General features: G+C 41.3%; 1 protein-coding gene across 1 annotated transcript; it reads left to right on the top strand.

Annotated features, from left to right (window-relative positions):
* The first annotated feature begins 1,629 nt into the window (after window positions 1–1,629).
* LOC139571017 (zinc finger protein ZFP2-like) lies at window positions 1,630–19,712 on the top strand. The gene is made up of 2 exons (XM_071393473.1): window positions 1,630–2,218; window positions 15,927–19,712. The coding sequence occupies exons 1-2, from the start codon at window positions 1,858–1,860 to the stop codon at window positions 17,054–17,056; spliced, it is 1,491 nt and encodes a 496-aa protein (XP_071249574.1). The 5' UTR covers window positions 1,630–1,857; the 3' UTR covers window positions 17,057–19,712.
* Window positions 19,713–21,236: the final 1,524 nt, after the last annotated feature.

The raw sequence follows: 21,236 nt of genomic DNA, 5'->3' as shown, positions 1-21,236 counted from the left end.
GCTTGGTGAGAAGGCAACAACTGTTGGCGCAATTATTAGAAAATGGAAGATGTTCAAGATGACGGTCAATCACCCTCGGTCTGGGGCTCCATGCAAGATCTCACCTCGTGGGGCATCAATGATCATAAGGAAGGTGAGGGATCAGCCCAGAACTACACGGCAGGACCTGGTCAATGACATGAAGAGAGCTGGGACCACAGTCTCAAAGAAAACCATTAGTAACACACTACGCTGTCATGGATTGAAATCCTGCAGCGCACGCAAGGTCCCCCTACTCAAGCCAGCGCATGTCCAGGCCCGTCTGAAGTTTGCCAATGACCATCTGGATGATCCAGAGGAGGAATGGGAGAAGGTCATGTGGTCTGATGAGACAAAAATAGAGCTTTTTGGTCTAAACTCCACTCGCCGTGTTTGGAGGAAGAAGAAGGTTGAGTACAACCCCAAGAACACCCTCCCAACCGTGAAGCATGGAGGTGGAAACATAATTCTTTGGGGATGCTTTTCTGCAAAGGGGACAGGACGACTGCACCGTATTGAGGGGAGGATGGATGGGGCCATGTATCGCGAGATCTTGGCCAAAAACCTCCTTCCCTCAGTAAGAGCATTGAAGATGGGTCGTGGGTGGATCTTCCAGCATGACAACGACCCGAAACACACAGCCAGGGAAACTAAGGAGTGGCTCCGTAAGAAGCATCTCAAGGTCCTGGAGTGGCCTAGCCAGTCTCCAGACCTGAACCCAATAGAAAATCTTTGGAGGGAGCTGAACGTCCGTATTGCCCAGCGACAGCCCCGAAACCTGAAGGATCTGGAGAAGGTATGTATGGAGGAGTGGGCCAAAATCCCTGCTGCAGTGTGTGCAAACCTGGTCAATAACTACAGGAAACGTATGATCTTTGTAATTGCAAACAAAGGTTTCTGTACCAAATATTAAGTTCTGCTTTTCTGATGTATCAAATACTTATGTCACGCAATAAAATGCAAATTAATTACTTAAAAATCATACAATGTGATTTTCTGGATTTTTGTTTTAGATTCCGTCTCTCACAGTTGAAGTGTACCTATGATAAAAATTACAGACCTCTACATGCTTTGTAAGTAGGAAAACCTTCAAAATCGGCAGTGTATCAAATACTTGTTCTCCCCACTGTATATATCGTACTCTATACTATGCCACTGTATCTTAGTCCAATGCAGCTCTGACATATATGTATATATATTCTTAATCCATTCCTTACTTAGATTTATTTTGTAGTTTGGGTATATGTTGTGAATCTGTTAGATATTACTGCACTGTTGGAGCTAGAAGCACAAGCATTAATCTACACCCGCTAAACACGTGTATGGGACCAATATAATTTGATTTGATTTAAATATGTGTATGTGAAAAATACACATTTATTTGATTTGTTTGTTCTTATAGGTAGCCAGATCGTGATTACAACAAAACATTTTACCACACTGTCTTGTTACATTGGTGAGTAAAAACTCATGCTTCCTCATACCCTTTAACTTTTTTGTCTGAAAATAAAATATTAATTTGACTAAACTGCGTTACAAACTCCAGTGAGCAGATGGCGATGTGGGACTTTAAGGCAATGCTGCCAATGTGACGTATAATCTAGTGGACGGGACGCTTCTTACCCACAGCAACAGTTAGACAGCCACCTCGGTAGCTTGCTAGCCGAACCGATACAGCTCGTTAGACGCTTTCGTGTATATTAGCCACTGTGTTTTAAACCCATTTCTGTTATCTAGTTAGTTATCCCATTTAATGTCATATTTACTGTGTTGTTATTGGTAAACTAGCTGGCTGGTTAAATTAGCACTATCCTAGCTAGCAAGCTAACATCGCCGACCATGACCTCACTAAGCTACTCTCCAACTATTAAAGAAGAGGTCTGCTGGACGGAGAAGGAGGACGTGGAGGATGAGGCTGTTAGAGTGAAAGAAGAAGAGAGAGAAGTTACAGTAAAAGAAGAGGGAGACGCGTTCAGAGTGAAAGTGGAGGAGGAAGTTATGGTGAAAGAAGAGGAGCAAGAGGAGGATGGAGTTGTCGGAGTGAAAGAAGAGAAGAGGGAGCTGACTGTCACATCGAAAAAGGAGGAGGAAACTGGATATCTGGGCCCGGTTTCCCAAAGTGGTCTTAAGGCATCCTATGGTTCTAACGATGAATTTAGCCTTAAAATACGTTTGGGAAAATCGGCCCAGATTAACACTAGTAAGTACTGTCTTAAAAACAGAGGCACAAACTCTGCAGTTATTGAACTGACGTGTGGTGTTAAAGGGTAAATCTGCAGTTGTTGAACTGACATGTGGTGTTAAAGGGTAAATCTGCAGTTGTTACATCCATATTTGGACTTGATAATTATTTATATATAGCCATTGATTCTTGAAGAATATAACACATGCCTCATGGGCTTAGTTCAAAGTTTTGTCTTAGCTTGATTATTGTCCAGCCATGTGGTCAAGTACGGCAAAGAAATACCTAGTTAAGTTGCAGCTGGCCAAGAACAGAGCTGCAGGTCTTGCTCGTAAATGTAATCAGAGGGCTAATATAAATGCTATGTATGCCAGTCTCTTGACTAAGAGTTGAGGAGTTGCAGATTGGTTGGTTGATTGATTGTGTGGCTTTTTTAAAGGGGCAACCAAGGATTTAAACAGCAACAAAATGGTATCCCTGAGAATTGGTTTGGTTAACATCTGAGGGATGGGAGCTGGATAAATGTAACCACTCTCAAATCCACAGAGAAAGCTATTGTAGAAACCTTAACCCAAAACCTAGCGTCCTCATCAAGAAGTTCGGACATCTTGGCGTAACGGTTATAATGTGTTGTCTTGACAGTGGCTGGGCCCAGGTTTGGGTCCAGCTCAGAGCTCCCCCTGAATTCGCTACACTATGGATACAAGTAGTCATCTACCGATATGACATTTTTGTCTAATACCGATATCCAATATTTTCCTTGCCAAAAAAAATACGATACCAATATTTAAAATGTTAGCAGACTTTTAAGCATTCTGGTACAGTTAAATAGTTAACACACACACACACACATGGACACAGCGGTCTAAGGCCCTGCATCTCAGTGCAAGAGGCGCCACTACAGTCCCTGGTTCGAATCCAGGTTGTATGACATCCGGCCGTGATTGGGAGTCCCATAAGGCGGTGGACAATTGGCCCAGCGTCGTTCGGGTTTGGCTGGGGTAGGCGTCGTTGTAAATAAGAATTTGTTCTTAACTGACTTGCCTAGTTAAATAAAGGTTACACATACCACACTGACCAAAAAGTTATTTTGTTGGCATTTACATATGTCCCCATTATCAGTAAAACATCATCAAAACCTATTTCTTTCACTTACTTGCTGTGCGGTTTCGTTGTTCATTTGTTCAGTTTCATTCTCAACCAAGATTTCTCATACTATGGAACGCCGTTTGGCTCTTTATGCTGTCAAATAACACTATTTGACGTGACAAATAACACTATTTGACGTGTCAAATAAGCTTGTTGACCAATCAGGACCTGAATATGACTGCACGTCACATAATAATTGAACGAGTATACATTTTTTATGTAGTTATTACACATTGATTACACTATCACTCGTATTTCATATGTCACAATGATTCATCGATACGTATGCTATGATGCTGGTAAAGTTGTCTTGTGCACCTACAGTCCTGGTCATAAAAAAATTAAAGCTAGCTAGCTCATGGATGCAAACAATGTTCTTCCCCAAAAACATAGCAAAACAACATCTGTTTTAGTAGCTCTAGTTAGTTAGTTAGCTAACATCATCTAAAATAACCCTAATTTACAAGACCGTTCTTATTTGATTAATGGTGGTCGGACCCATCTATGTGAAGCTAGCCACAATAAAGATTAGCCACAATAGTGGACTTTGCGGTTAGCCTTCAAAATAAAAGTATGTAATTGACAGTGACGCAAATGAATACAAATAGTAGAATTATGCCATAATTGCATAAGCACGGTTGGGATGTTGTTATATAAAATCAACAAAAGACAATAATTTGTTAATTTGACAAAAATCTGTTGAAATCACACTGGATGTATTATACTTTAGAATTGCATTGGGGACATACTTATTTCACTGTACAGCCTTACCTATGAATTGTGGATCAATGACATGGGGTATCAGTCTACTCAGTGACTCCCAGAGAACCCAGAGAACATTAGCGTCGTAGCTCTTATTGCGAGACTCTGAAACAACTGTGAATTGAGCCAAATTTATTGTCAAACACTTCCTGAGGAAAAACAATACTGCGTGGATGTTTTGGAGTCTGATAACTGACGAGGACATTGGGAAAAAATATATTAGGTATTGAGTAGACTGATATACCATTTCATTGATCCCCAATCCTTAGGTAAAGCTGTACAGTGCAATATGAATGTCACTACACACAATAGGCTGACAGGGGAGGTGATTTCACACAGTCACAGTCCTGCGATAAGAGCTACAATGCTAATATTTGCATAAACTCTTCAGTTGTTTTCTGTGGGTGTCACCAAGTTGACTGATACCCCATTTCATTGCTTCATATTCCAATCTTGTTTAACATTATCTAGTCTAAATATGGCATGATTCCACCAATTGTAACCTTCTGCATCACTTTCAAAGAGTTACTTTTATTGCAAACTGCAAATTCCACTATTGTGACCAATCCTTATTATGGCTAGCTTCACAACATATAACCTGGTCGGGTCGAGCATCACTAGCCAGATGAAGCTAGCTGGCTGCTTATAACGTTAGCTTTTGGCAACAGGGTTAAGTAGCTGGCTAGCTATTTATTTTCATGAACTGAAGTTCAATTTCAATAGGCGAACAACAAGTGGCTACCTAGCTAATACTTACTCACAAGGATTCTTAAATCATTGCTAAGAATAATGAAAATGACTGCAGTTTCTACAGGTCATTGTTTTCAGGCTGGTTATATTGGTGCTAGCTAGGTACCAAGCTAAAGCTAGTTACCCCAGAAGTTGCGGTCGAACAAATAATGCTTTATTACCAACGCGGTATTGTAAACACATTGTTCCTGGCCGATGCTTGCCTGTTTGCAGACTTTTTTGTACAGCTTTGACAGTGCTACTGATTGTAGTGGTGGCGCTAGGCTAGCATGTGCGCGTGAAAATTCAGAACACACAACATTCTATAATAGAACTGTGTTATTTGACGTGTATCTTTTTTGACACGCAAAGACCCAAACAGCGTTCCATAATATGTCGTGAAGCTAATAACAGTGCCGCTATTACTGTGTAACTCCAGTAGGGCAACATCTGTACCGGTGCTCGACCAGTTGGCGAAAGCCAACATCACCCACGACAGAGAATGGTACTGAATTCCATTATCTTGACGTTAATGGATTTCGCCTTTGAGTTGTCTCGCTGAAATGTTCTTACTCTTTCAAATGACTGCTCGACTTGTTGACTGCTGGATCCACACAGCAGACATTGTGGGCTAGGTTAGGAATGCTGTGTTGCACATGTAGCGCAACATTTTACGTGGCGTCATTACATAATTTACCTACGTTATATAGGTATGCACGTCAGTTTTGACATCGGTTTTGCACATCGCGTTAAACTACACATCGGGCCGATACCGATGTTGGCATTTTTAGCAAATATCGTCTTATTCTGATATGTTCACCGATATATCGTACATCCCTAGTGTCATGACGCTAGCCCTTTCAGTGAATTGACTAGCAGAGATGTGAACAACCCCCCCCCTCTCCTGTTAGTTTTTATGACTTTACAACCACTTAGTAAATTCGTTCAGTGCCTTCGGAAAGTATTCAGACCCCTTGACTTTTTCCACATTTTGTTACGTTACAACCTTGTTCTAAAATTGCATAGGATTTGTTTTTATTTAATCAATCTTCACACTACCCCATAATGACGAAGCGAACATAGGTTTTTAGAAATGTTTGCATTTATTAAAACATAAAAACAGATACCTTGTTTACATAACTATTCAGACCCTTTGCTATGAGACGTGAAATTGAGTTCAGGTGCATCCTGTTTCCATTGATCACCCTTAAGATGTTTCTACAACTTGATTGGAGTCCACTTGTGGTACATTTCAATTGATTGGACATGATTTGGAAAGGCACACACTTGTTTACATAACATCCCACAGTTGACAGTGCATGTCAGAGCAAAAACCAAGCCATGAGGTCGAAGGAATTGTCTGAGAGTCCGAGACAGGATTAGAGCTCATAGAGCTCCGAGACAGGATTGTGTCAAGGCACAGATCTGGGGAAGGGTAAAAAAAACATTTATGCAGCTTTGAAGGTCCCCAAGAACACAGTGGCCGCCATCATTGTTAAATTGAAGAAGTTTGGAACCACCAAGACTCTTCCTTGAGCTGGCTACCCGGCCAAACTGAGCAATCGGGGGAGAAGGGCCTTGGTCAGGGAGGTGACCAAGAACCTGATGGTCACTGTGACAGAGCTCTAGAGTTCCTCTGTGGAGATGGTAGAACCTTCCAGAAGGACAACAATCTCTGCAGCACTCCAGTCAGGCCTTTATGGTAGAGTCGCCAGACGGAAGCCACTTCTCAGTAAAAGGCACATGCCAGCCTGCGTGGAGTTTGCCAAAAGGCACCTAAAGACTCTCAGACCATGAGAAACAGGATTGTCTGGTCTGATGAAACCAACTCTTTGGCCTGAATACCAAGCGTCATATCTGGAGGAAACCTGGCACCATCCCTTCGGTAAAGCAAGGTGGTGGCAGCATCATGCTATGGGGATGTTTTTCACCAGCAGGGACTTGGAGACTACTCAGCATTGAGGCAAAGATGAACGGAGCAAAGTACAGAGAGATCCTTGATGAAAACCTGCTCCAGAGCGCTCCGGACCTCAGGCTGGGGTGAAGGTTCACCTTCCAACAGAATAACAACCCTAAGCACCCAGCCAAGACAATGCAGGAGTGGCTTCGGACAAGTCTCTGAATGTCCTTGAGTGGCCCAGCCAGAGCCCGGACTTGAACACGATCGAACGTCTCTGGAGAGACCTGGAAATAGCTGTGCAGCAACGCTTCCCATCCAACCTGACAGAGCTATAGAGGATCTGCAGAGAAGAATGGAAGAAACTCACCAAGTACTGGTGTGCCAAGCTTGTAGCGTCATACCCAAGAAGACTCAAGGCTGTAATCGCTGCCAAGGTGCTTCAACAAAGTACTGAGTAAAGGGTCTGAATACTTATGTAAATGTAATATTGAAGTTTTTTAGTTTTAATAAATTAACTAACATTTCTAAAAACCTGTTTTTGCTTTGTCATTATGGGGTATTATGTGTAGATTGATGAGAAAAAAACAACTTAATCAATTTTAGAATAAGGGTGTAACCGAAGAACATGGAAAAAGTCAAGGGGGCTGAATACTTTCCGAAGGCATTGTATATACAAAAGTATGTGGACACCCCTTCAAATTAGTTGATGTGGCTATTTCAGCTATACCTGTTGTTGACAGGTGTATACAATCGAGCACACAGCCATGCAATCTCCATAGACAAACATTGCCAGTAGAATGGCCTTATTGAAGAGCTCAGCAACCTTCAACGTGGCACTGTCATAGGAGGCCGCCTTTCCAACAAGTCAGTTCATCAAATCTCTTCCCTGCTCGAGCTGACCCGGTCAACTGTTAGTGCTGTTATTGTGAAGTGGAAATGTATAGGAGCAACAACAGCTCTGTCGCGACGTGGTAGGCCACACAAGCTCATAGAACGGGACCACAGAGTACTGGAGTGTGTAGCTTGTAAAAATTGTCTATCCTCGTTTGCTACACTCTCTACCGGATTCCAGACTGCCTCTGGAAGCAACGTTAGCACAATAACTGTTCGTCGGGAGCTTCATGAAATGGGTTTCCATGGCCGAGCAGCCACACACAAGCCTAAGATCACCATGCACAATGCCAAGCGTCGGCTGGAGTGGTGTAAAGCTCGCCTCCAATGGACTCTGGAGCAGTGGAAACACGTTCTCTGTAGTGATGAATCACACTTCACCACCTGGCAGTCCGATGGACAAATCTGGGTTTGGCAGATGCCAGGAGAAAGCTACCTGCCCAAATGCATAGTGCCAACTGTAAAGTTTTGTGGAGGAGGAATAGTAGGGTTGTTTTTCATGGTTCTGACTAAGCCCTTTAATTCAAGTGAAGGGAAATCTTAACGCTACGATTCTATGCTTCCAACTTTGGGGCAACAGTTTGGGGAAGGCCCTTACTTGTTTCAGCATGACTATGCCTCCATGCACAGAGCGAGGTCTATACATAAATGGTTTGTTGAGATCGGTGTGGAAGAACTTGACTGGCCTGCACAGAGCCCTGACCTCAACCCCATCAAACACCTTTGCGATGAATTGGAATGCAGACTGCGAGCCATGCCTAATCGCCCAACCTCAGTAATGCGCTTGTGACTGAATGGATGCAAGTCCCCGCAGCCATGTTCCAACATCTAGTGGAAAGCCTTCCTAGAAGAGTGGAGGCTGTTATACCAATAAAGAGGGGACCGACTCCATATTAATGCCCATGATTTTGGAATGTGATGTTCGACAAGGCCCAGACGGCATCCCTAGCCGCATCCTCAGAGCATGCTCTGATCAGCTGGCAGGTGTGTTTACGGACATTTTCAATCTCTCCCTATCCCAGTCTGTTGTCCTAACTTGCTTCAAGATGTCCGCTATTGTTACTGTACACAAGAACACAAAACAAACTTAACTAAATGACTGTCGCCCGTAGCACTCACTTCTGTCATCATGAAGTGTTTTGAGAAGCTATACGCCGTTCCTCGGCGTATACATCGCTGACAATCTGAATAGTAAATGAATACTAAATACTGAATACTAAACAGTTGGAGCTAGGAACACAAGCATTTCATTACACCCGCAAAAAAAATCTGCTAAATATGTGTATGCGAGGCTATAAAATGTTGATTTGCGCGCAGGTGTCCATATACTTTTGGTCATATATTGTAGATGTCCAAGCTTACCTCTTTCAGGTAATACATTCAATGCATTATTAGCCTTATATTTAGCTCGTTAATAATGGGTTATGCATAATAAGCTTCTAACATATAGCCTCTGCCTCTTGCGCAATACGCACTCACCTGCCTCCTTAAATAAAGTTAAGTTGGAGTCCCATGCAGGAAAAGCTAGACTAGAATAGCTTGCTGGACTGTGTTTTTAATTTTGCATTGCTTATACAAATAGACTATTCGAAAAGGGACGCTAGCTCTTGTTTTCTGAATGTTAAATACAGCAGCCAATAGAACTCCCAGGTAGTTTGAAAGAAGAGCGAATGCGCGATTGCAGTAGGCTAAAACAGTTATTTATTCAGACCCATAACCATTCGATCTTTGTGAAAAGTTGTGAAAGTCTTCTGCATCTAATTCTAGTCCTATATTATTCAAGGATGTCATTAGAATGATGAAGATGAGGACAACACAACTTATTTAACTGTTTACAGCGAGGAAGGAATGAAGCAACAATAGAGAGAAAGAAAGTTATTAGCCTACCTCTTTCTCTCTCTTATGAAAGGTATATGTGTCAGCCTACTAATTATACAAATACGCCCTGTTATATTTAAAAATCAAATTTGCTAGCTTATACTTGTAACTTTGTAGGCAGCATGTGCTGCACCAGAATCACATGTTCTCTTCCCTGCTTTATCATGGTTTGAAAGATGTACAGTTGAAGTCGGAAGTTTACATACACTTAGGTTGGAGTCATTAAAACTAGTTTTTCAACCACTCCACAAATGTATTGTTAACAAACTATAGTTTTGGGAAGTCGGTAAGGACATCTACTTTGTGCATGACACAAGTAATTGTTTACAGTCTTATTATTCACTGTAGCACAGTTCCAGTGGGTCAGAAAATTATGACATGGCTTTAGAAGCTTCTGATAGGCTAATTGACATAGTTTGAGTCAATTGGAGGTGTACCTGTGGATGTATTTCAAGGCCTACCTTTAAACTCAGTGCCTCTTTGCTTGACATCATGGGAAAATCAAAAGAAATCAGCCAAGACCTCAGAATTTTTTTGTTGTTGACCTCCACAAGTGTGGTTCATCCTTGGGAGCAATTTCCAAATGCCTGAAGGTACCACGTTCATCTGTACAAACAATAGTACGCAAGTATAAACACCATGGGACCACGCAGCCGTCATACCGCTCAGGAAGGAGACGCGTTCTGTCTTCTAGAGATGAACGTACTTTGGTGCAAAAAGTGCAAATCAATCCCAGAAGAACAGCAAAGGACCTTGTGAAGATTACCTTGTGAAGTATCTATATCCACAGTAAAAGGAGTCCTATATCGACATAACCTGAAAGGCCACTGCTCCAAACCCGCCATAAAAAAGCCAGACTACGGTTTGCAACTGCACATGGGGACAAAGATCGTACTTTTTGGAGAAATGTAATCTGGTCTGATGATACAAAAATAGAACTGTTTGGCCATAATAACCATCGTTATGCTTGGAGGAAAAAGGGGGAGGCTTGCAACCCGAAGAACACCATCCCAACCGTGAAGAACAGGGGTGGCAGCATCATGATGTGGGGGGGCTTTGCTGCAGGAGGGACTGGTGCACTTCACAAAATAGATGGCATCATGAGGGAGGAAAATGATGTGGATATATTGAAGCAACATCTCAAGACATCAGTCAGGAAGTTAAAGCTTGGTTGCAAATTGGTCTTCCAAATGGACAATGACCCCAAGCATACTTCCAAAGTTGTGGCAAAATGGCTTAAGGACAACAAAGTCAAGGAATGGGCCAAAATGCAACTTATTGTGGGAAGTTTGTGGAAGGCTACCTGAAACATTTGACCCAAGTTAAAGAATTTAAAGGCAATGCTACTAAATACTAATTGAGTGTATGTAAACTTCTGACCCACTGGAAATGTAATGAAAGAAATAAAAGCTGAAATAAATAATTCTCTCTACTATTATTCTGACATTTCACATTCTTAAAATAAAGTGGTGATCCTACCTGACCTAAGACAGGGAATTTTTACTAGGATTAAATGTCAGGAATTGTGAAACTGAGTTTAAATGTATTTGGCTAAGGTGTATGTAAACTTCCGACTTCAACTGTATGTAATTCCAGTCTGTATAATACAGTACAGTAATGCTGTTCACACAAAAAAAATTGCCTACTGGAGCTAGTTTCAAATCAAACCACATTTTAATTGTCACATGCGCCGAATACAACCGGTGTAGACTTTAGCGTGAAATGCTTACTTACAAGCCCTTAATCAATGCAGTTCAATAAATAGTTAAGAAAATATTTACCAAAGAGAGCATCTAGCTATCTACATCTATGGGCTTTTATGTTTTTCTGTCGTGCATAATGTACAGTAGGCTATATCATTGGCTACAGTATATGCATTGGATAACGGCACAATAATTTGGGATTTTTTGGGTTTGGGCTCATTAAATGTCTGATGTAGGGCTCGTATTTAATGTATAGCTCTCATCAAATCCAGACAGGCCTATTTATGTGCTTTTGAATGACACTTCTTGTTTTGGCGGGAAATACCGGGTTACCCAGGAGAACATTTATTTATTCTCTGGGAAAATATTCAACCCTAGTTAAGCAATAACGCAATGTTTTGTCAGCCAATCAGCATTCAGGGCTCGAACCCCAAGTTTATAATGTATTTTATTCCTTTAAGTTCACATGTGGAACTACATGAAATGTGTACTTACTTTTGTTTCTAATCATTTAGAAAACTTTTAGCAAAAACTGTTTTTAGCAAATTAAATAACTGAAATATGCCATTTACATAAGTATTCAGACCCTTTACTCAGTACTTTGTTGAATCACCTTTGGCAGTGATTACAGCCTCGAGTCTTCTTGGGTATGACACTACAAGCTTGGCACACCTGTATTTGGGGAGTTTCTTCCATTCTTCTCTGCAGATCCTCTCAAGCTGTCAGGTTGGATGGGGAGCGTTGCTCCACAGCTATTTTCAGGTCTCTCCAGAGATGTTAGATTAGTTTTAAAGTCCAAATATGGATGTACCAAGCCTGGATCGCCCCCCTTTATTATCAGCCGCTGAAATAGGAGAGACTGTTTGCCTACTCAACCCAGAGTGAAACCAAAACACCTCATGCAGCCCGTGGCAACGTGATGACGCCGAGTCACGTCATAAACAAGTACGTGGGGGAAAACAACTGACGTTTGTCATCTGTGCCCATTCAGCAGCCTAGATTTACCAGGTTATTACTTCTACACCAACACTTTTTGGGGTTTTCATAGGCTTACAATTGTTGTTTTGATTATTGCTTGAACAGTCGCTACGATAATATTTGGTTGTGATAGTTGCAAAATACCTATTTTTGGATGCAGCACTTGTTAGCTTGAATGCTAACGCTCATTGACAGGCTCGTAGCAAAGCTAGCCAAAGAGCATTTTACTGGTTGAAGTGTTTTTTAAGTATAAAGCAGTTGCGATGATGACACAAAATTAAGCAGGACATTCAAACAAGCCTTACGATTATAATCCAAAGGTAGTGTGAAATGCACTCAAACAACATTTTTGCTGGCATCCTACGAGGACTCCCATGAGTTTTTCCCCATGGTGGGGAAATTGTGAATAGCGACACAGCTTAATGTGTAGCACTCCCGATCTTGCACTGGTAATGCGCTGTAATTTACGGAATACATAGGGAAAAAACCACACTGAATAAAAATATAAACGCAACATGTAAAGTGTTGGTCTCATGTTTCATGAGCGAAGTAATAGAGCCCTGAAATTTCCATACGGACAAAAAGCGTATTTCGCAATTTGTGTGCACAAATTTATTTACATCCCTGTTAGAGCATTTATCCTTTGCCAAGATAACCCATCCATCTGACAAGTGTGTCATATCACGGTCGCCAGGTGTACGGTGTTTCCTCCGACACATTGGTGCGGCTGGCTTCCGGGTTAAGTGGGCATTGTGTCAAGAAGCAGTGCGGCTTGGCTGGGTCGTGTTTAGGAGGACGCATGGCTCTCAACCTTCGCCTCTCCCGAGTCCGTACGGGAGTTGCGGCGATGGAACAAGACTGTAACTACCAATTGGATACCATGAAAAAGGGGTAAAAAAAATAATATATATATATTACTAATTAAAAGACACATGATCATTACACAGGTGCATCTTGTGCTGGGGACAATAAAAGGCCACTCTAAAATGTGCAGTTTTGTCTCACAACACAATGCCACAGATGTTTTGAGGGAGTGTGCAATTGGCATGCTGACTGCAGGAATGTCCACCAGAGCTGTTGCCTGAGAATTGAATGTTCATTTCTCTACCATAAGCCATCGCAACGTCGTTTTAGAGAATTTGGCAATAGTTCCAACCGGCCTCACACTGCAGACCATGTGTATGGCATCTTGTGGGCGAGTGATTTTGCTGATGTCAACGTTGTGAACAGAGTGACCCATGGTGGGGTTATGGTATGGGCAGACATAAGCTATGGACATCAAATACATTTACATTCATATACGATGGCAATTGGAATGTACAGAGATACCGTGACGAGATCCTGAGGCCTATTGTGGTGCCATTTATCCGCCTCCATCACCTCATGTTTCAGCATGATAATGCACGGCCCCATGCTGAAAGGATCTGTACACAATTCCTGGAAGCTGAACATTTTCTAGTTCTTCCATGCCCTGCATACTTACCAGACATGTCACCCGATGAGCATGTTTGCGATGCTCTGGATCGACGTGTATGACCGCATGTTCCAGTTCCCGCCAACATCCAGCAACTTCGCACAGCCATTGAAGAGGAGTGGGACAACATTCCACAGACCACAATCAACAGCCTGATCAACTCTATGTGAAGGAGATGTTGCGCTGCATGAGGAAAATGGCGGTCACACCAGATACTGACTGGTTTTCTGATCCACGCCCCTACCTTTTTTTTTAAGGTACAGTAACAGTCAAAAATGTGGACACATCTACTCATTCAAGGGTTTTTCTTTATTTTTACTGTTTTCTACATTGTAGAAATATAGTGAAGACATCACAACTATGAAATAACACATATGGAATCATGTAGTAACCAAAAAGGTGTTCATCAAATCAAAATATATGTGAGATTTTTCAAAGTAGCCACCCTTTGCCTTGATGACGGCTTTGCACACTCTGGCATTCTCTCAATCAGCTTCATGAGGAATGCTTTTCCAACATACTTGAAGTTCCCCCATACTGAGCACTTTTTGGCTGCTTTTCCTTTGCTCTGCGGTCCAACTCATCCCAAACCATCTCAATTGGGTTTAGGTCAGGTGATTGTGGAGGCCAGGTCACTCTCCTTGGTCAAATGAGTCCCACAAACCAGATGGGATGTCCTATTGCTGCAGAATGCTGTGGTAGCCATGCTGGTTAAGTGTGCCTTGAATTCTAAATCACAGACAGTGTCACCAGCAAAGCACCATCACACCTCCTCCTTCAAGGTGGGAACCACACATGCGCAGATCATCCGTTCACCTATTCTGTGTCGCACAAAGACACGTCAGTTGGATCCAAAAATCTCAAATTTGGACTCATCAGACCAAAAGACAGATTTCCACCGGTCTAATGTACATTGCTTGTGTTTCTTGGCCCAAGCAAATCTCTTATTATTATTGGTGTCCTTTAGTAGTGGTTTCTTTGCAGCAATTCAACCATGAAGACCTGATTCACGTAGTCTCCTCTGAACAGTTGATGTTGAGATGTGTCTGTTACTTGAACTCTGTGACGCATTTATTTGGGCTGCAATCAACTCTAATGAACTTATCCTCTGAAGCAGAGGTAACTCTGGGTCTTCCTTTCCTGTGGCGGTCCTCATGAGAGCCAGTTTCATCATAGCACTTGATGGTTTTTGCGACTGCACTTGAAGAAACTTTCAAAGTTCTTGAAATGTTCTTGATTACTTTAAGACATGAAGGTCAGTTAATGATGGACTGTCGTTTCTCTTTGCTTATTTGAGCTGTTCTTGCCATAATATGAACTTGGTCTCTTATCAAATAGTGCTATCATCTGTATACCACCCCTACCTTGTCACAACACAACTGATTGGCTCAAACGCATTAAGAAGGAAAGAAATTCCTTGACACCGGTCAATTGAAATGCATTCCTGGTGACTACCTCATGAAGCTGGTTGAGAGAATGCCAAGAGTGTGCAAAGCTGTCCTCAAAGACTAGGGTGGCTACTTTGAAGAATCTCAAATATATTTTGATTTGTTTAACACTTTACTACATGATTCCATATGTGTTATTTCATAGTTTTGATGTCTATACTATTATTCTACAATGTAGAAAATATTTAAAATAAAGATTAACCCTTTAATGAGTAGGTGTGTCCAAACTTTTGACTGGTACTGTATATGTGACTAACAGATGCGTATCTGTATTCCCAGTCATGAATTTATTGAATTTATTTCAGTTCACTGATTTATATTAACTTTAACTCTGTAAAAACTTTTGAAATTGTTGCATGTTTCAGTTATATTTCTGTTCTGTATAAAATCTTCGCTCACAATTTTTGCTCCATGCAGATATACTGCATCCGTAACTAGCGGTTTCCGCATTAGCATGGAGCAGTTTCTGCAACCAAATTGCGTGCACACTGCCCTCATGCGGCAAATTTTAGCAAACCTAGAAGGGGGCCTGCCTATATTGGTGACCAAAAGTAATCTGGCACAGAACGAAGGGTTTCAGAAAGTCTCATTTATTTCTAGCCTAGAATAATACACTTTACCACTAATGTGAAAAAATATTAAATATGACTGTTGGTGCTCACTTGACTGTCTTTAAGACAATTGGCAAATACATTTGTAAAAGCATTTATACTTCATTAGACAGTCATGGGCATCACCTTTTTAGCTGAACTAAACAGGTGATTTCTGCTGTTGTGGGCCTTTAACCATCTGTCTGACTTTGTTGTTCACACAGGAGAGAGACTTGACTATCGTGGATCCTCTGTAGAGCCTCAACAATATCATGAAGCTGACGAGGCAGAGAAGAGTCTCTCCACATCAGAACACCTCAAGAAACACCAGCGGAAACCCACAGGGAAGAAATCTCACCGATGCTCTGACTGTGGGAAGAGTTACTCAAGATCAGATTCACTAAAGGTACACCAGAGAATTCACAATGGAGAGAAACCTTATACCTGTGATCAATGTGGGAAGAGTTTTGTTACATCTAGCCGTCTGACTATACACCAGAGAACACATACAGGAGAGAAGCCATATAGCTGTGATCAATGTGAGAAGAGTTTTGTTACTTCTAGCCATCTGACTATACACCAGAGAACACACACAGGAGAGAAATCTTACCATTGCTCTGATTGTGGAAAGAGTTACTCAAGATCAGATTCACTAAAAGTACACCAGAGAATTCACACTGGAGAGAAACCTTTTATCTGTTATCAGTGTGGGAAGAGTTTGAATGATCCAAGCAGCATGAAAACACACCAGAGAATTCAGGCTGGAGAGAAACCTCATTGCTGCTTTGACTGCGGGAGGAGATTCACCTCTTCAGAGGACCTTAAAATACGTCAGAGAATCCATACAGGAGTGAAACCTTATAGCTGTTATCAATGTGGAAAGAGTTTTACTGAATCTAGACAGCTGACAATACATCAGAGAGCACACACAGGAGAGAAACCTTACCCCTGCTCTAACTGTGGAAAGAGTTTTGTTTCTTCAGTACATTTAAAATCACACCAGAGAACACACACTGGAGAGAAGCCTTATAGCTGTAATCAATGTGGGAAGAGTTTTACTCACTCAAGCTGCCTGATGGTACATCGGAGAACACACACAGGAGAGAAACCTTATAGCTGTAACCAATGTGTGAAGAGCTTTGTTACATCTAGCCGTCTGACTATACACCAGAGAACACACACAGGAGAGAAGCCTTATAGCTGTGATCAATGTGGGAATAGTTTTACTACATCTAGCCATCTGACTATGCACCAGCGGACACACACAGGAGAGAATCCTTATAGCTGTAATCAATGTGGGAAGAGATACACTGGTAGAAAATCTCTGATTAAACATCAGAAAATACATATATGAAGACGTTGTTCCATGATTTCAATTAAATAATGTCACAATGTAGAATGTTTTTAACATTGTAGTAGGAGTATTTTAATGTCACAATGTACAGTGAGGGGGAAAAAGTATTTGATCCCCTGCTGATTTTGTACGTTTGCCCACTGACAAAGAAATGATCAGTCTATAATGCTTCTTCTTGAGCCACTCCTTTGTTGCCTTGGCCGTGTGTTTTGGGTCATTGTCATGCTGGAATACCCATCCACGACCCATTTTCAATGCCCTAGCTGAGGGAAGGAGGTTCTCACCCAAAATTTGACGGTACATGGCCCCGTCCATTGTCCCTTTGATGCAGTGAAGTTGTCCTGTCCCCTTAGCAGAAAAATACCCCCAAAGCATAATGTTTCCACCTCCATGTTTGACAGTGGGGATGGTGTTCTTGGGGTCATAGGCAGCATTCCTCCTCCCCCAAACACGGCGAGTTGATGCCAAAGAGCTCCATTTTGGTCTCATCTGACCACAACACTTTCACCCAGTTGTCCTCTGAATCATTCAGATGTTCATTGGCAAACTTCAGACGGGCATGTATATGTGCTTTCTTGAGCAGGGGGACCTTGCGGGCGCTGCAGGATTTCAGTCCTTCACGGCGTAGTGTGTTACCAATTGTTTTCTTGGTGACTATGGTCCCAGCTGGCTTGAGATCATTGACGAGATCCTCCCGTGTAGTTCTGGGCTGATTCCTCACCGTTCTCATGATCATTGCAACTCCACGAGGTGAGATCTTGCATGGAGCCCCAGGCCCAGCTTCCATTTGCGAATAATCGCACCAACTGTTGTCACCTTCTCACCAAGCTGCTTGGCGATGGTCTTGTAGCCCATTCCAGCCTTGTATAGGTCTACAATCTTGTCCCTGACATCCTTGGAGAGCTCTTTGGTCTTGGCCATGGTGAAGAGTTTGGAATCTGATTGATTGCTTCTGTGGACAGGTGTCTTTTATACAGGTAACAAACTGAGATTAGGAGCACTCCCTTTAAGAGTGTGCTCTTAATCTCTGCTCATTACCTGTATAAAAGACACCTGGGAGCCAGAAATCTTTCTGATTGAGAGGGGGTCAAATACTTATTTCCCTCATTAAAATGCAAATCAATTTATAAAATGTTTGACATTTGTTTGTTGTTATTCTGTCTCTCACTGTTCAAATATACCTACCATTAAAATTATAGACTGATCATTTCTTTGTCAGTGTGCAAACGTACAAAATCAGCAGGGGATCAAATACTTTTTTCCCCTCACTGTATAACCCTAAACGTTTTCCCCCCCATTCTATTGATTTCAGCGTGAAATGGATATTAGCCTCATAAGGGCAAAAATCCAGGCTCTGAATTGAAAGAGCACTAGTTATGTGATTAACAAAGAAAGTGTTGTGTTACACTTACCGCATTGGGACCCACTTGAAAAGAAATGCAACACCTCAAAATGTAGCTATATGTTTTCTACAAATTGTCCTCTAACCAGTGATGTAAACATTATTCCCAGATTCCATGTGGTTTTTGAGCTGTTAGTTTTAACAGGACATGCAATCTCATCTCCCCCCTCTCGTGCAACTGATTTCAATGTGATATCTATATGAGTGATGACATAAGTGTTGCATTTCTATTCATTTTTGCGACCCCTAAATTTAAACGCATTACTCAAATGTAGCGGACTGAAATTCCACAAATGAACTTTTTAACAAGGCACACCTGTTAATTGAAATGCATTCCAGGTGAAGCTGGTTGAGAGATTGCCAAGAGTGTGCAAAGCTGTCATCAAGGCAAAGGGTGGCTACCATGAAGAATCTCAAATATAAAATATATTTTGATTTGATTGCTACAGGATTCTATATGTGTTATTTCATAGTTGTGATGTCTTTACTATTATTCTACAATGTAGAAAATAGTAAAAATTAAGAAAAACCCTTGAGTAGGTGTGTCCAAACTTTTGACTGGTATTGTATGTTCACTTTTGGCTGACAGTGAAAGTTGAAAATACATATTTTTCAGTTTGTTATTTCAATGACTTGAAAATAACTTAATTTCAACATACTTGCAGCCTATACACATTGACAGAGTATTAAAAAATTGGTCTATTAACAATCGTACATCACTCTAGTATTTATACACACTATTTCTTTACAACATTCAAGTGCTAATTGTATTTATTCCTCTTCTGAAGAAGCGTGACTCAAATCACCTACTCATCAAACATCCAGCGTAGCAAAATATATATATTTTGTATTATTCCATGCCTCACCATTAAGTGAATTATTGCCAATACCTATTAACAAAGGGGTGTACATTTGGTTTTGATATGTCATAATATTTACATTTCATGTAACATTTAGTCATCTTAATTATTCATGCAACCAACTTTTTACAAGTATATTGTTTACAAACAATGGAGTAAAACAAGCTTATATTTTGGTTTGGACATTGCATCTTATTCTTACTATTTTAGCTAATGGCATTTCCTTAGGGTGCTCGTTAGTCTTTATGTTTTTATCGTTATTCTTTAGTTTTTTATCCTCTTATGTTTGTTGTGTAGTAAATATTTCAGTTCTTTAAAAAAAAATCTATGAAGTGCATTGTGTTTTATCCATGTCTGAAATGTGCTATATAAATAAAGCATAGTTTAATTTTAACATATTGCAAAACAAATGGAACCAATGACCAACTTCATCCAATCCAGTGCATTTTTGTTGAAAAGGAAAAATGTTGAAATCAACAATGCGTCAAAGGATTCAACTACTGAAACAAACAGATCAATCCCACTTTTCAAGCCTGCTGGTGGCATGGTAAACACCACCCCGGGCTCTACCAGGGGCACACTTAAGGTGGTCTCCCACAGCTCTGCATACTGTATGTGGCAGTAGGTAGTACCAATGCCTGACCTAGCGCCTGAAGACAAAAGTCAGACACAGATTCCAAATGATGGCCATTAAATGATTCCATTAGGTTCAATACATGAAGTAATAGCTTCAAAATAGATGTCTACCATCTCTATAATGAATAGGCTGACCAAAATATAGCATAGTCATTTCGAGCTTCAATAATAATAAATCAGTTATTTATTGCTTTTCTTATGTGCCAAAAGTGACAGGAAAACAGTGTGAGCTAGCAATCTTTCTTTACATTGAGTATCACCCCTTACCTGCGATTTCATGATTTGTCCAAATGATCAGTGACACAAAATCTGTATACCTGAACAAAGTTCCTCGTTAGTCGTTGCACAGTCTTGACAGCATAGAGATAGATAGGCCTCAACTTTGTGTGTCATTGTGGCATCCGTGATTGCATGGGCAGCGCCATTGAGGCTACAACCCATAGGAATCGCCACCCAGTTGACAACTCTGACTACTTTAAAATGGTGGAAGCCCTCAATGTCTCTGCACATGCTAAAACGGCCTTTTGGCCACTAGAGGCCTCTATCATTCTCAATGGTTGGCAGATGCTGCTACTGCACCATTTATGTTACCTGCATCTGTCCCTGAGTATTCTCTCGTGGACAGAGTACAGCTGACAAATTACGCAAATTCTGGGTTAACCTAGATTAGTTAATGAGAAATTACACGTTCCATAAACCATGGTTCATGAACAGAAATGTTCATTTTTGGCAACCGGAGGGAAATGAGTGCTAATTTCCTCGTTTTATTTGTGTTTATTGAGGATGAGGGTTGTTTATGTCTGGCAACTCTCGTCAAACATGAGGTCTTGGCCATGTTGACATTGATGTGTTATTGGCACACAGAAGCCTTGGGCCTCTTTCTCTGTTCCCACTCTCTTCCTCTAATGGTAACCTGGGAAAAGGTCTGAACAGAAATGTATCACCGGGTCATTAAGTTTCTTATTGAGGACCATTCTCCCCAAATGCTCTTTAAAGGCAGGTAGGTCTACATGGTAAGTATAGGAGCATCACAGGGCCATCAGAGATTATTTAACATCAGATTGGATGTCTGACCTTGTTAGCAACCTTGCTTGGAGAAATCTGAAACCTATTCCTGTCAAATAACAACACAAGACTTACAATAAGAGCCGCATGGGAAGACTGCATTTGAGCCCTATTCAATCGGCTAAGACCGCCAATATATGTAAGGCGCTAACCATGTAGTTTAACATAGGGTACGTACTTGCTGTGTGTTGCCCTATAGGAGCTCCAAGTACTTCCA

This window comes from Salvelinus alpinus, chromosome 3 (genome assembly GCF_045679555.1).
Source record: "Salvelinus alpinus chromosome 3, SLU_Salpinus.1, whole genome shotgun sequence".
Taxonomy (NCBI): domain Eukaryota; kingdom Metazoa; phylum Chordata; class Actinopteri; order Salmoniformes; family Salmonidae; genus Salvelinus; species Salvelinus alpinus.
This window is presented reverse-complemented; position numbering and strand designations above follow the sequence as displayed.

Excerpts from the sequence above, each read along its gene's own strand:
- LOC139571017 (XM_071393473.1), top strand. The coding sequence starts at position 1,858 with ATGACCTCACTAAGCTACTCTCCAACTATTAAAGAAGAGGTCTGCTGG. Across the intron at positions 2,219-15,926 it reads ATCGGCCCAGATTAACACTA|GAGAGAGACTTGACTATCGT; the intron begins GTAAGTACTGTC and ends TTGTTCACACAG.